The sequence below is a fragment of the Apodemus sylvaticus genome, chromosome 15, assembly GCF_947179515.1.
Source record: "Apodemus sylvaticus chromosome 15, mApoSyl1.1, whole genome shotgun sequence".
NCBI classification, from domain to species: Eukaryota; Metazoa; Chordata; class Mammalia; order Rodentia; family Muridae; genus Apodemus; species Apodemus sylvaticus.
In genome coordinates this window covers 63532559-63546571 of record NC_067486.1, presented here as the reverse complement: position 1 = coordinate 63546571, position 14013 = coordinate 63532559, and the positions used below count along the sequence as shown (strand labels likewise).

General features: G+C 34.1%; 3 protein-coding genes across 18 annotated transcripts in view; 2 read left to right on the top strand and 1 right to left on the bottom strand.

The window, feature by feature from the left end:
* Window positions 1-14013, bottom strand: part of Eaf2 (ELL associated factor 2) — a 1192577-nt gene that overhangs the window by 241404 nt on the left and 937160 nt on the right. The gene's annotated exons all lie outside the window — the stretch shown is intronic.
* Window positions 1-14013, top strand: part of Golgb1 (golgin B1) — a 247039-nt gene that overhangs the window by 147565 nt on the left and 85461 nt on the right. The window lies entirely within an intron of this gene.
* The window catches only part of Iqcb1 (IQ motif containing B1), a 228264-nt gene that overhangs the window by 204525 nt on the left and 9726 nt on the right, over window positions 1-14013 (top strand). For 9 of the 10 annotated variants that reach the window (XM_052158373.1, XM_052158367.1, XM_052158372.1 and 6 more), the window contains exons 8-12: window positions 58-236; window positions 1707-1816; window positions 3289-3398; window positions 6503-6645; window positions 9259-9407. In XM_052158373.1, coding sequence (XP_052014333.1) covers window positions 58-236; window positions 1707-1816; window positions 3289-3398; window positions 6503-6645; window positions 9259-9407 — 691 coding nt within the window. The remainder of the gene's footprint in view (window positions 1-57; window positions 237-1706; window positions 1817-3288; window positions 3399-6502; window positions 6646-9258; window positions 9408-14013) is intronic. The other variant, XM_052158374.1, reaches the window with a different exon arrangement.

Genomic DNA, 14013 nt, shown 5'->3' with positions numbered 1-14013 from the left:
AAATTTGTTGGGATAACCATGTATGAATTATTATACTTTTTTCTTCTGTCCTATTAGTGGTAATTTACTCAAAATAGAAGGAAAAGCCCTGCATTCCATTTTAGATGAAATTCTTTTCAAGCTTTTATCAACTCCTAGTCCAGTCATAAGAAGTACTGCTACAAAGCTCCTGCTAGTACTGGCTGAATCCCATCAGGAAATTTTGGTTTTACTGAGACTAAGTGCCTGCTATAAAGGTAGGACATACATATTTTCCTTTCTTGGTATTTTCAAAGACAAAAATGTATTGACAGTTTATAAATGATAAAATCCTTATATTTTAAAAAGTTAGTAAGTGAAATGTGCAGACAAACCTATTACAACATGTGCCATTTCAGAACATACGTCACTATATGATCAACAGACCACACGAATGTTGTGTTGATAGTGTTGTAATAAACATTTACCCCCTTTATGATAAAAATATTTATATTGAATATAGCAAATAGTGTAAGAAAATAATGACCAAAGATGTCTATGACCTTATCAAAATTTATTCTAGAAAAGAAAATAGTTTCTAGTTCATTAAATACGCTTAATTTAGAATGCCTCATGGGACTTTTAAATTTGCAATGTCTGTTTAGTTACTAATCAATTAGACATTTTAGTACCTTTTCCTATATGTGTCATTAATATCGATAATTATTTTATATATTGCAAGAAAAGAGATAGAATAAGCACCAGTATTAGACCTCTAGTTGTTATTATGCCAGACGTACATTTTTCAATACTGCAGCTAGATTTCTACAGAAATGTTAATGCCCATTCCAGGTATGGTAGCATACACCTTTCATTCCAGCACTTGAGAGGCAGAGACAGACAGATCTCTGTGAGCTCAAGGCCAGCATGGTCTACATAGTGGTGGACTAGGATAGCCAGAGCTACACAGTGAGTTCTGTCTCAACCCACAACCCTAATAAAAAAGCGAAAACAACAAAAAGGTAAAATTGACCTTAATATTCCTCTTCATTTCTTTGACTGATAAAATTGCAGCAGCAGAATTTACTCAAGTTTACTAAGATACTTGGCAGTTCTAAGTGTTGCTGAGAACTTGGATCTCAAAGCATGTATAAGTCATTCAAAAATCCATATGATGGCAGCCCCAGATGTACAGAAAAGGCATTTTTATTTGCTTATTTATATGTGTTATATCACATGCTTTAGAATAAACGGTCACATTGTACCTGTTAAGATACTGTGATAGTTGGGAATTAAAATGCAGTGTCCTAATGTTATATCACTTCTGACTTACCTTCAAATTATAGATGTTAGTGTAAGAAAATTTGATTAATAAAACTTATTAATAGCAACTAATAATAACCTGCTTAAGTGCTTCCACAAGGTGGACATACATAGATGATGTGTTTATAATTTCTTTTCTTAAACATGTTTCAGTTTAAGGTATTTGTGTTGAAAAGAAAACAAATTCTTTTTTCTCTGACTTACTGCATTTTTACATTTAGATGTCACAAGTGAGGGACATAAAATTGATCAGAACAGAGGAAGATTGGAAAGACCTCAATATAGAAATCATTGAGGAAAACCGCATACTTAATCATCTTGTTATATTTATTCATTTTCAAACCAGACTTTAACTTTATTAGTACTTAAATAACAAATAAATCTTACTTTATTGATAATTGTTTTGTTTTGTTATTATATTTCAGGAATTAGAAGTCTGCTAAATAAACAGGAAACTCTTACAGAATTTAGTCGAGAACTTAGACAGCTCGTTGATCTTTTAACCCCTAAGATCCATCAGGAAGTAGAAGAACAGGTATTATAAAAATAATTTGTGTGATATTTATAACTGTATTGAACCTTGGTTCTCCTTAAATATGCCTTACTTTCTCTTAACACTGTAAATAAAATATTATTCCTGCCCAATAGATTTCAGTTTCAACACAATTTCAATCTCCCTTTTATATCTATACATTTGAACAGATTAATTTTTTTTCAGTATGTCTCATGAAATCCCCAATTTATTTACTCTTTTATCAGTAAGCCATTGAAACTTCATTTTCATTAAAAAGTACCTCTCATTTTACAAACTATATATGGCCACCTGTGGTGAGCCTTCTTATTCATTGATACGAAATAATCGGGTTTCCTCTTTTCATAAATCATATTAATAAAATTTTGTTAGAGATGTGAGAGGATTTATTTTATCCCAGTTCCTCAACATATACTCAAAATGGAGGCTTCAGCTAACATACTTCTGTAGAAAGAGACTTACTTTTATGATTTTCAGGTGAGTCCTTCAAATAAATATGAAAAATAGAGTCTAAAATAATAAAATATATTTTTAGAGTAAAAGGATTAGTATTATGTACCTAAAATCCTAAACAAAAGGTAATTGAAAGGAAGTGCAATTTAGGCAAGAGAATGAAAAGAGTCATTTGGAAAGAAGAGAATAAAGGAAAAGAATTTTGCTTCCATAGACTCTTTTCAACATGATACATGTGATGAACAGACTCAAAACAGTATGCTAAAAGTTTACAGAATTAAAACAGATTTGCATTACTACACATACATAGCTAACTGAACTTACATAGCCTAATCCTAATCAAGTTGATAATTCTAAATGGACTGGCGCTGTGGCACAACAGTTAAGAGTGCGTACTGTTCTTGCAAAAGACCTGAATTCTGTTGTCAGCACCCATATTGGATGGCTCAGAAATGCCTGTACCTCCAGTTCTAGAGGGTTTGAAACCTTTGCCTTCTATACATGTGCATGCACACACATACACATAATTAAAATAATAAAAATTAATCTTTTAAAAGTACTAAACATTAGCAAGATAGTTCCCTAGCCATGGTGGCACACATTTAATCCTGGTGCTTCAGAGGCTAGGGCAGAAGGGTCATAATTTTGGGTCAGCATTGGCTGTCTAACAAAATGTAGTTTCAAAAACTAAACCCAACAAAACAAAAGACATTAGCTCAAAATCGATAATGAAAGATTTGTGAAGTTCTTGAACAGGAAGTGAGATTAGATAGAGCTAACTAGACTATCTTCAGTGTGTTCTGTGTATTACCTGAGCTTCATATATTATATGTGGAAAGTGAGATATAGTAAGTATACTTGGACCTCTTGGGCCTGATGAACTTCATGTTTCTGGTTACTCATCTGTCTCAAGATGATGATTAACACTTATCCTGGCCTGGTAAAGAGAAACTTTAAAGATAAACTTCTCAAAAAGACTTTTCTAGAGATGTATCAAAATTATTTCTGATATATAATTTCAGAAACTACATAAAGCAGCTTGCTTGATTCAAGCCTATTGGAAAGGTTTCCAGACCAGAAAGAGATTAAAGAAGCTTCCGTCTGCTGTGATTACCTTGCAGAGGAGTTTCAGGTAGAAAACCAAATTGTTGGTTGAAATAATGATCTAGCTTTGCATGTAAATTTGTAATCCCACTTACCCACCCAAAAAAGGGGGGAGGGGGGAAATAACAATATAAGAGTGTTACTAGAGCACAGTTAAATGCAAGTGGGGGAGGGCAGTATTTGTGTGTGTGTGTATGTGTGTGTGTGTGTATGTGTGTGTGTTTTCCTTTCTTTTTACTTTCCTAATGTATGTTGTTTTATTCTTGTCTTTATTCTGTCCCATAGTGTTACTGAGTACCAACTCTCAAGTAACCAGGTACCTTTTCAGAACAAAGGGCATAATATGACAAATCTGATGGAATCCAATATTCAATCCTGTCCACTTCCTATCCAGGTTTGTGGGCCAATTCTGAAGAGGGAGCCAGTGAAATTTATATTATTAAATCCTCAAAACCAACAGTACTCATAAGTGCTCATATATATAATTATATTTGTGAATATATAAAGATTAAAGATGTTAACCAAGATTTCCTGAGTAAATATGACATGGGTAAATGTGATCCTTTAGACATAACAAAACTATTGATCTCTACTTCGGTTATATTGGAAAATGAAATACTGAAGATGTGGGTCACTTTCTGATTTGACTAACCTAGCCACTTTCTTAAAAGTTACAGAACAAACCATAGCAAAAATAAATTTAAAAAATAGTTAACATTGATTATAAAGTAGAGCCATTCATAGAGGATTTTATTTTCATTCATCATTACTTAAAGCTTAACTCACTAAAATGAAACTGACATATTACAGAAGTAACCTTTAAAAACTGAAACCACATTTTAATAACTGCAACTGCATTTCTGTTACAGAAACATCTAAAAATATCTGTGTTCAAAATTGTCACACAATCATTCTGTCTGTATTATTTAGTGGATAGCCTATAAAAACTTTCTTCTAGACATATTGAAAGACAAGTATTTTTACTTTTGGGCATGAGTATTATCAGCAAAGGAAATACCAAATTTTCAAACATTTATCAAGTAGAGTGGGTGTGGTTGTGGGTGTGTGTATACACATACATATATACACATAGAGGGTTGGAAATATGTGTATATGTGTTTTATGTATATGTGTATTATTTTACATATGTAGTTAATTGAAAGTATCCCACAGTTGTGCGTGTGTGTGTGTGTGTGTGTGTGTGTGTATGACTGTGTGTGGTGTATGTGCATATATGGAGAGAGAAAAAGTAACAGACTTGAGTTTGTATCTGGTTTCAGCAACTTATTGACAAGTTATTGTAATTCTTAGCCTCATATTTCAAATCTAGAAAATAGAGATATGACTGTGTTTTGTAGCACAGGCCAGTAATCTCACCTACTCAGGAAACTAAGGCAGGAAGAACATATGTTTAACCCATCCTGGATTACAGAATGAGATCAAAGCAGCTACTGCTGGACAGTTTAGCAGAGATCCTGTCTCAATGGGTATAAAGAAAACTGGAGGTAGTTCAGTAGTAAACATTTGTCTAGCATAAACAAGACCTTAGGTTGACTTCCCAGCACTGTAAAAAATAAGTGAATGAATTACTAAAGTTCATGTGCCTCTTAGGACAATTTAAAAGGTTTTAGTATATGGCACTTTAAAAATAGGATTCAAAAATATATATAATTTATGCCCTTACTATATGCAATTCTAGTTTAGGGTTTAGCTCAGTGCTAGTTGTATGCATAATTAGCATACAGTCTATTGACTACACTGAAAAAAAAATAACCAAAAACTAAAACCTCAGGACCTCAGGATTGTGAGTTCGTTTTTATAGAAGTATATTTACAGAATCTAATTAATATTCTTATCATTCAAAAATTTTTAAGTTAGCATACAGAGTAATGAATTTCCTTATAGCATTTTCACACATACATGCTGTTAAACTTTGTTTTCACTCCCTCCATCACTACCCTCACCATCCTTCTTGTCTCCACCTCTGGCTAGTTCTCTTCCCTACCTCAAATAGACTCCTTTTTTCTTTACCTCTCGTTAAAATAATCATTTTTCCCCTCTCACAGTCCGTTATTCATTAGACATACACGCAAAAATTTAATATAGGTTCTACTATTTTTTTGAGACAGAAGTTTTTTCTTTTTTTTAAGATTTATTTATTTATGTATATGAGTAAACTTTAGCTATTTTCAGACAGCCAGCAGAGGGCCTCAGATCCCATTACAGATGGTTGTGAGCCACCATGTGGTTGCTGGGTGTAGGTGTGTGTATACACATACATATACACATATAGAGGCTTGGAAATATGTGCGTGTGTGTTTTATGTGTATGTATATTGTTTTACATATCACTAAGTTTTTGCAGGTTTTCTATTTTAAAAATAAATAAAATTCCATCAGTTGAATGACTCAATATTTCTTTATTCAATACACTATAATCAGATACTTTTCAGTTTGTTACCACTGTAATACTATGCTACAACATTCTTTACCATGCCTATATATTTGGTTATTTTAGTAAGAAAAGTATTAGAAGTAGAATTGGCTGGTCTATATTTTTTAGCCTTTTTTTTATTTAAAATATTTCTTTAGATTTTTGATATATCCAAGTATCTCTAAAGAAATTTATATATAATATATAATAATAATGTGGTTCATTATACCCTTGTCTTAGGGTTTTACTGCTGTCAACAGACACCATGACCAAGGCAAGTCTTAGAAGGACAACATTTAATTGGAGCTAGCTTACAAATTCAGAGGTTTAGTCCAATATCATCAAGGTGGGAACATTGCAGCATCCAGGCAGGCATGGTACAGGATGAGCCAAGAGTTCCACATCTTCATCTGAAGGCTGCTAGTAGAATACTGCCTTCCAGGCAGCTAGGATGAGGGTCTTAAAGCCCACGCCGACAGTGACACACCTATTCCAACAAGGCCACACCTTCTAATAGTGCCACTGTTATATTTGGGCCAAGCATATCTAAACCATTGCAACCCTACCAACGCTAGGAATTACTTTCCATAACATTTTTGTCTTGTTTGATTACACTTGAGATCAAGATTTTTCATGCACTTCTTGCTGAATGTGGTTTATAAAATTGTATGTAAGGAAATTATTTTTTCTCTTTCACAGATCTAAGCGAACAAAGATGTTGTTGGAGCTGAATAGGCGAAAGGAAGAAGAAGACCTCAGATTAAGATTGCAACTTCAAAGACAGAGAGCCATGAGGCTTTCCCGAGAGTCACGCTTGAACATGCTTGAAATAATTCATCCAGGTGAGTAATAATATGAACTTTATAAATGTAAGAATGTTAGAATATCTTAAACCAAATTTTCCACTTACTGGGTAATTCCTTTTCTTTTTTTTTTTTTTTTTTTTTTTGTTCTTTTTAAATTTTTTGAGCCTTTTTGCCTTTCTCTGTTTTCTTTCCCTAGAGAAATCATAATAGATTGATTTTAAAATTTACAGTTTTTTTGATTCACATCTATAATTTTATTTTATTTTTTACTTTCAGCTACATGTGTTAAACATAAATGTTTATAATTAAAGATAATAGCCAATGACATAAAAAAAAAATCTTGGAAGGACTCCGCTATGTCATCTGAACTTCATCCATACTAGGTTGATTTTAAAATTTACATTTTTTTTGATTCACATCTATAATTTTTTTTACTTTCAGCTACATGTTTTAAACATAAATGTTTATAATTAAAGATAGTAGCCAATGGCATAAAAAAAATCTTGGAAGGACTCCACTATGTCATCTGAACTTCATCCATACTAGATTGATTTTAAAATTTACAGTTTTTCTGATTCACATCTATAATTTTTGTTTACTTTCAGCTACATGTGTTAAACATAAATATTTATAATTAAAGATAGTAGTCAATGGCATAAAAAAAAATCTTGGAAGGACTCCACTATGTCATCTGAACTTCATCCATTCCCTAGTATAAAATCTATGACATCTTCTTAACCTTTGTGACAGATGAAGCTGAATTAATAAGAACATGTTGTAGTGGTGTATCTACGTGTGCATGTTCATCTGTGTGCATGTGTAGTGGGTATACATGTGTATACATGGCTAGAGGCCAGCGTAAGGTATCTTCCTCTATCCTTCTCCACTGTAGTTTTGAGACAGGACCTCATATAGTCTGTTCCTGCTTCAAGATATAGCTAAAGATGATCCTGAACTCACCCTCCTGCCTCTACCTCCCAAGTGCTCGGATTAAAAGTGTAGGCTACCAATTCTGACTTTATGCGTTGCTGAGAATTGATCCCAGAGCCTCATGCATGCTAGCAAGTACTTTTAGCAACTGAGCACTGTGTCTATTGCCTCATAGGTTTTTCATCATTTACTTCCCTTTTTATTACTTTTTCCCAAGAACATTCACTTGTTCCCTCCCTACTTTTATTTTAAATATATTTTCCAGAATATATTTAAAATTCTTTCTCAGTGATTCTCACATTGTCCTGCTTGATGTGTCCCGTCCATAACTATACTGTCAGCTATCAGCTATCAGCAAAATGCTTAGCACTCTCATTCCCGGCTTTTCATCCTACTTTCTCTCCTAAGCAGCACTAACTATTCCTAACTAGCACTGCCCAATAACACATTTATGTTAGTGAAAAGTTCTGTCTGTATTAACCAATACAGTAGCAATAGCTAGAAGTAGCAATTGAGTATTTTAAATGTGCTATTGCACTTAAGGACTTGTGAATGTTTGATTTTACTTTATTTAAATCTACTTAGTAGCCATATGTATCTAATGGCTGCTGCTGTGACCATCCTCTCCATTGATTCCCCATTTCATGTAACGGCATCAAAAATCTGTTCAGTGTCATTCAGCATCCTTACTTTTTCTTTGTCACTCTTCTATATCAGGTCAGCTATTGAATCTAATTAGTGTTATTTAAATATTATTTACTTGTTTTTATTTATGTGAGTATACTATAGATGTCTTCAGACACACACCAGAAGGGTGAGTGCATCAGATCCCATTACAGATGGTTGTGAACCAACATGTGGTTGCTGGGAATTGAACCCAGGACCTCTGGAAGAGCAGTCAGTGCTCTTAACTAGTAATGGTTGTGAACCAACATGTGGTTGCTGGGAATTGAACCCAGGACCTCTGGAAGAGCAGTCAGTGCTCTTAACTAGTAAGCCATCTCTCCAGCCCCTAATTAGTTTTTTTATACTCTTTCTAAGATGCCTTTTTTGTATTAACCACTGGTGCTATGTTCTACAGCTTTGTTCTTTTATTTAACTACCGTGAATCCTGAGTTCTAGCCTCACCAATGCCACAGTCAAGGGAAGCTGTTTTTGTGTGAATAATCATAAGTTTGGAAACACAGAGTAGATTTTTTTTTTAAAGATTTTGTTTATTGTTCTAAGTACACTGTAGCTGTCTTCAGACACACCAGAAGAGGGCGTCAGATTTAATTATGGATAGTTGTGAACCACTATGTGGTTACTGGGATTTAAACTCTGGACCTTCGGAAGAGCATTCAGTGCTCTTAACCGCTGAGCCATCTCTCCAGCCCCACAGAGTACATTAGAAAGCATATAACTACATTTTATTCATCTCCCCTGGTCATCCCAAATGCTTTCCTACATGGATTCATGATTTTTTTTTTTGTCTGTTTTAGGTAATGGCCTTTTATTTTTTTTCTCCTTACTCAGGAAAGAAACTGCATATTCTAGGAAAGCTTTATTTTCTACAATCTTAGAACTATTATGAAAGATATTGGCAAATTAGTGTGAACAGTATTGAAAAATACTGTTTAAAAAAGACCCTGCAAAATCATTATTATTACTGTTGTCCTAATTTCAGACCTTAAGAAAACATAGCTGAGTATGTTATAATAATGTCTGTCATCTCTTTAGGTCAAGTGGAGAAGTACAATAGGGAAATGGAAGAGAAATCAGCATTGATTATCCAGAAACATTGGAGAGGGTACAGGGAAAGGAAGAATTTTCGCCAACAGAGGCCATCTCTCACAGAGTATAAAGCAGCTGTCACACTTCAAAGAGCAGTGAGTCTGCTGTAGTATACACAGCTCTATATACGGAGGCAAACAAGTGTTCAAAATTGACTTTGCTGTTTACCAAATATAAATCTGTGATCAAGCCCTTACACTTTTCTGAGCTTATTTTCTTTATAAAATAAGAATCTACGACTGGAAGTATAGCTCATTAGTTAAGTACTTCCCTAGCATGTTCAAGACCCTAGGCTCAATCTCTAGCAACTAAATTCAACCAAACAAAAAACAGTAATAACAATACTTATTTGCCTCTGCTCAAGCTGATCTGGACACTAAATCCAAGACCTGCCTTAAAATCTCATATGCCATTTACTAGATTGCAGCCTTGTTATTGTTGCTTATTTTTCTCTCCTATTGGCCTGCAAATTCCTCAAGGATGGCAACTAAGCCTTTTATATTGGTGTCAGCTCACAACAAGCTTGATATGAATGAATATTCTGTCTTTTATATACTGTTATATACATCAGAATCATATTACGTATATGAGACTTCTAAAGTCTATAAATTGCACAGTCCTATGCAAATGTATATTTTTTGATTCTTTTAAAATGATCAAGTTACAGGGAAAGTACTAGCTATAAGTAGAACATATAATTAGAACTCTTGAATTGTAGAATGGTATTCATATGGCAGTTTTCTTAAGGATTATAGTAAGTCATATTATTGGAAAAGCTTAGCACAGGGCTTTTTTTTTTCACTTAGTAACCTTTTCCATCTAATACCTACTTCTCTTATACATCATTAGGCCTCTATTAAGATTTCAAGTCTGGGGCTGGAGAGATGGCTCAGCGGTTAAGAGCACTGACTGCTCTTCCAGAGGTCCTGAGTTCAATTCCCAGCAACCACGTGGTGGCTCACAACCATCTGTAATGAGATCCAAGTCCCTCTTCTGCTGTGTCTGAAGACAGCTACAGTGTACTCATATACATGAAATAAATAAAATAAATCTTTAAAAAAAAGATATCAAGTCTGAAAGCATGTAGCTTAATCACCTTTTTTGTAGGTTTTACTGTTAATTCTCATTTCTTAACATGATAAATTTTGAGCACTCAATGTGGGTTAACATTTATAAGGATGTTTTAATTTTTTAATTTGTATGTAAGCATGTGTGCCTATGTGTGTGGGTGTGTGCACTTGAGTGCTAATTTCGCCTGATGCCAAGAAGCATTACAGTGTCTGAAGATAGTAGTTGTGAGCAGTGGGTGCTGAGAAATAAACCTGTGGTTTTCTGCAAGAGCAGTTTGCAGTCTTAACTGCTCAGTTGTCTTTCCATCCTTATGAAGGTATTTCTAAGCCATCAAAAACCAGTAGAATAAATACTAGGGAAATGTGAAGAGTGATCTCTCTCTTCTGGTTTACATAGCAAGTTCTCATTTCAAAGGAAAGGGGAGGGGGGAAATAATTCATCAGCTTCATTAAAAGTAAATAAAAAGTTGTAAGGTTATCCTTTATATTTATTTTATATTATTATTCTTAGGAACAATTGATTTTTCAGGTACTTGGCAACAAAAGAAAAGTTAAACCATTATCTACCTTCTGTTTCTTTCTTGTTTTGTACAAAAGCCAGGACCCCACTTAAGACTGGGTCTCATTGTGCCTTCCAGGTTGCTGACCTTGAGCTTAAATCATCTTCTCTCACCCCTCACTACTAATATTATAATGTACTTTCACACCTAATTGAGACAGTGTGTTTTTTTAGTTGATAAAAGTACAAGGAAAAATATACAAAATAATATGTAGTAGATTACATCTCTAATCCAGACACTCAAGAGATTGCATCAGGGTCTCAAATTCAAGGTCAACCTAGACAACATAGCAAATTCCAGGCATTCCTGGAAGCATTTTCTTTCTGAAATCTGAATAGTCTATGAATAAAGTCAAAATTTACTAACATTGAAGTATCCAAACAAAACAACTTGATTCATTAGTCCTATGCTGAAATGCATAGTAGATGACCCCTATACAGCAGCTCAGTACGTCTAAATGGCTTTTAAGTGCCCAACTATATAGGCCAAAGGCAAATATAACTGAACATGAGGAAAGCTGCTTGATAGAAATAGAGAATTTAATATTTAGGGATGTACCTCAGAGAGTAGAGCACTTGACCAGCATATATGAGGTCCTACATTCAATCCCTGACCTTGGGGAAAAACAAAAACAGCAACACATATTTAGAGAGATGTTGCAGGAATTAGAAAATATGATTTGTTTTTGATCTATCATTTCCTCTGATAAGAAAATACATGATACAGAATCAACATGTTTAAAAGGGAAAGGTGGGAAATAGAGGGAGGCAGACCTGGGTTGAATAGCTAATACTTACTAGAAAGTAGGAAAAAAGAAATATTACCCATTGAGGAAATCAAATACATAAATATTTAAAATCAAGAACAGAAAATACAGTAACAAACATTAATACATTGGGAAGAAAGAATTTAGCAGCAGCACTGGAACTGAAGAAATCTTGAGCTAAAACTGTGACATGACAGAGTTGATTTCCAGTTAAAATTATGTGCTCACTGAAAAGTGAGTTAAAAAGAAGACTAAAAACACATAATCACAGAAGCTCTTCAGCCAGTGGGAAAACCAAGAAGGTATACAGCTGAAATTCAAGAATTACAGGGATAGATAAAATGAAAAACCAATGTGCAGAGAACACAGGATGGGCTTTGTGCCAGGTGGAGATAACAGGTGGGTTACAAACCCCCAGAAAATATATGTGCTACAATATCTGATATAGTAATGCCTTGACAATTAGAATGAAGTTATAGAACATAATCAGAACTAAGTATGTATAAAATCAAGCACATGGAAGAAAGAAGTGTTAATTTCAGAGAAAATATGCAAGGAAGGAAAAGTAATTATAATATGTGCTTCAGAATGAGTAATATTTTTACCTGCTGTTGTTGTGTATGTATAATACCAGTAGTCAGGAGCTGACACAGCAGAATTACACATTTGAGAGTATTGCAGCCTATGTCCCCTCCCCCTCAAATAAAATTACCTCACTTTTATATAATAGTCAATATGTGAATATTATTTTATTGAAATTATGACACTATGTTGAGTGGACTGTACATGTGAATATATTCAGTAAAAAGTAACTAAATCCTCATTTCTGTTCAAGAAAATCAATAAATAATGTTTAATCTGTGAGAAAAAAATCATAGAAATCTACTGATGGAGCCACTTGAAGGAAAAAAAAGTTAAAGTGGTTGCCTTTGAAATTTGTAAAGCTGACACTTTAAACAATATTATTATACTAGCCAACTTTTTTCTGGAAAGGACCAGATAAGGAAACATGTCACAAAATAAAGTTTCCTTTTAAATGTTTAGCCATGTAAAGTGAAATAAACATGTATTTACTATACAGAAACAGCCTACTAGTTTTGACCTGTGGGCTTTGCCTTCCAATCAGTGCTTTTAAAACAGTATATAATTTTGGTGAAAATAAAAGCATGGATGAAAAAATGAAGAATTGCAAAGAATAATTTGTATGCCAAAATTGTCTAAGTCTATTATGAAAGACTTGAAAAAAAATTCAGAAAATTTGCTTTTATCCTTTTAAAATGTGTTATTATTACCAAGCCTTTTCTTATTCTTTTATATTTGGATACTGTAAAACATGTAAAATTAGGGTCCTTGGTTTTTATTGGCATAGAGCATGTCCTATAGAAACCTTTGGTTTGCCAAGAATCATAGAGTTTATGAGGAATCAGAATTGAGATTAGAACTCACTGCTTGTTTCCTTTTATATCGTCATTTCTTACTGCAAACACGAGCACTTCATATGAACTCAGAGACTGTGGCAGCACTCATAGGACCTGTCCATGTTCAAGCCAGATGAAATCCCAGCACTGGGAGTTTAAAGTGAACATGGGCCCCATCCCTAATCAAGGAATTAGTTGGGATTGCTGCCTGCTGATAAAGAGAAAAATCAGTGAGTGTCACTGGGTATGTCAGTCAGACTCCAGGAGAGACTTCATGCCCAAGAGTAGCTGGCCAACACAAAACTCCAAGTTTTTTCATATTGTTGTGTTTTATTTTGTGGACGCTTTATTATATTTTGTTTTGTTTGGGCATTTTTCTTACTGAGGTTTTGGTTTTGGTTTTTGGTTTTTGAGAAAGAAAATATGAGAACATGAAGTTAAGTAGAAAGCCAGAAAGAATCTAGGCGGAGTTGGGGAGGGGAAACAAAATATTTTTAGGAAAATTTAATAAGATATATATCTAAATGTGTAAAGCCCTAGGTTTGATGCCTAGCACCACATATAGTTTATGCCAGGATTCAGCAGGCAGAAACAGGAGGACCAGATAGGGTCATCATTGGCTACTTGTAAGTTCAGCCTTTGCCTAAGCTATATGAGGCCTAGCAAACCAAAACCCACAGTAATAGAAATATTTAGGTATATTCTTTTATCTTAGTGTTTCTGCTGCTACAATGAAACGCCATGACCAGAAAGCAATTTGGGGAGGAAAGTGCTTATTTACTTGGCTTAACTTCCAGGTCATAATTCATCATTAGAGGAAATCAGAACATGAATTCAAGGAGAGCTAGAACCTAGAGGCAGGAACTGATGCATAAGACTTGCTCAGC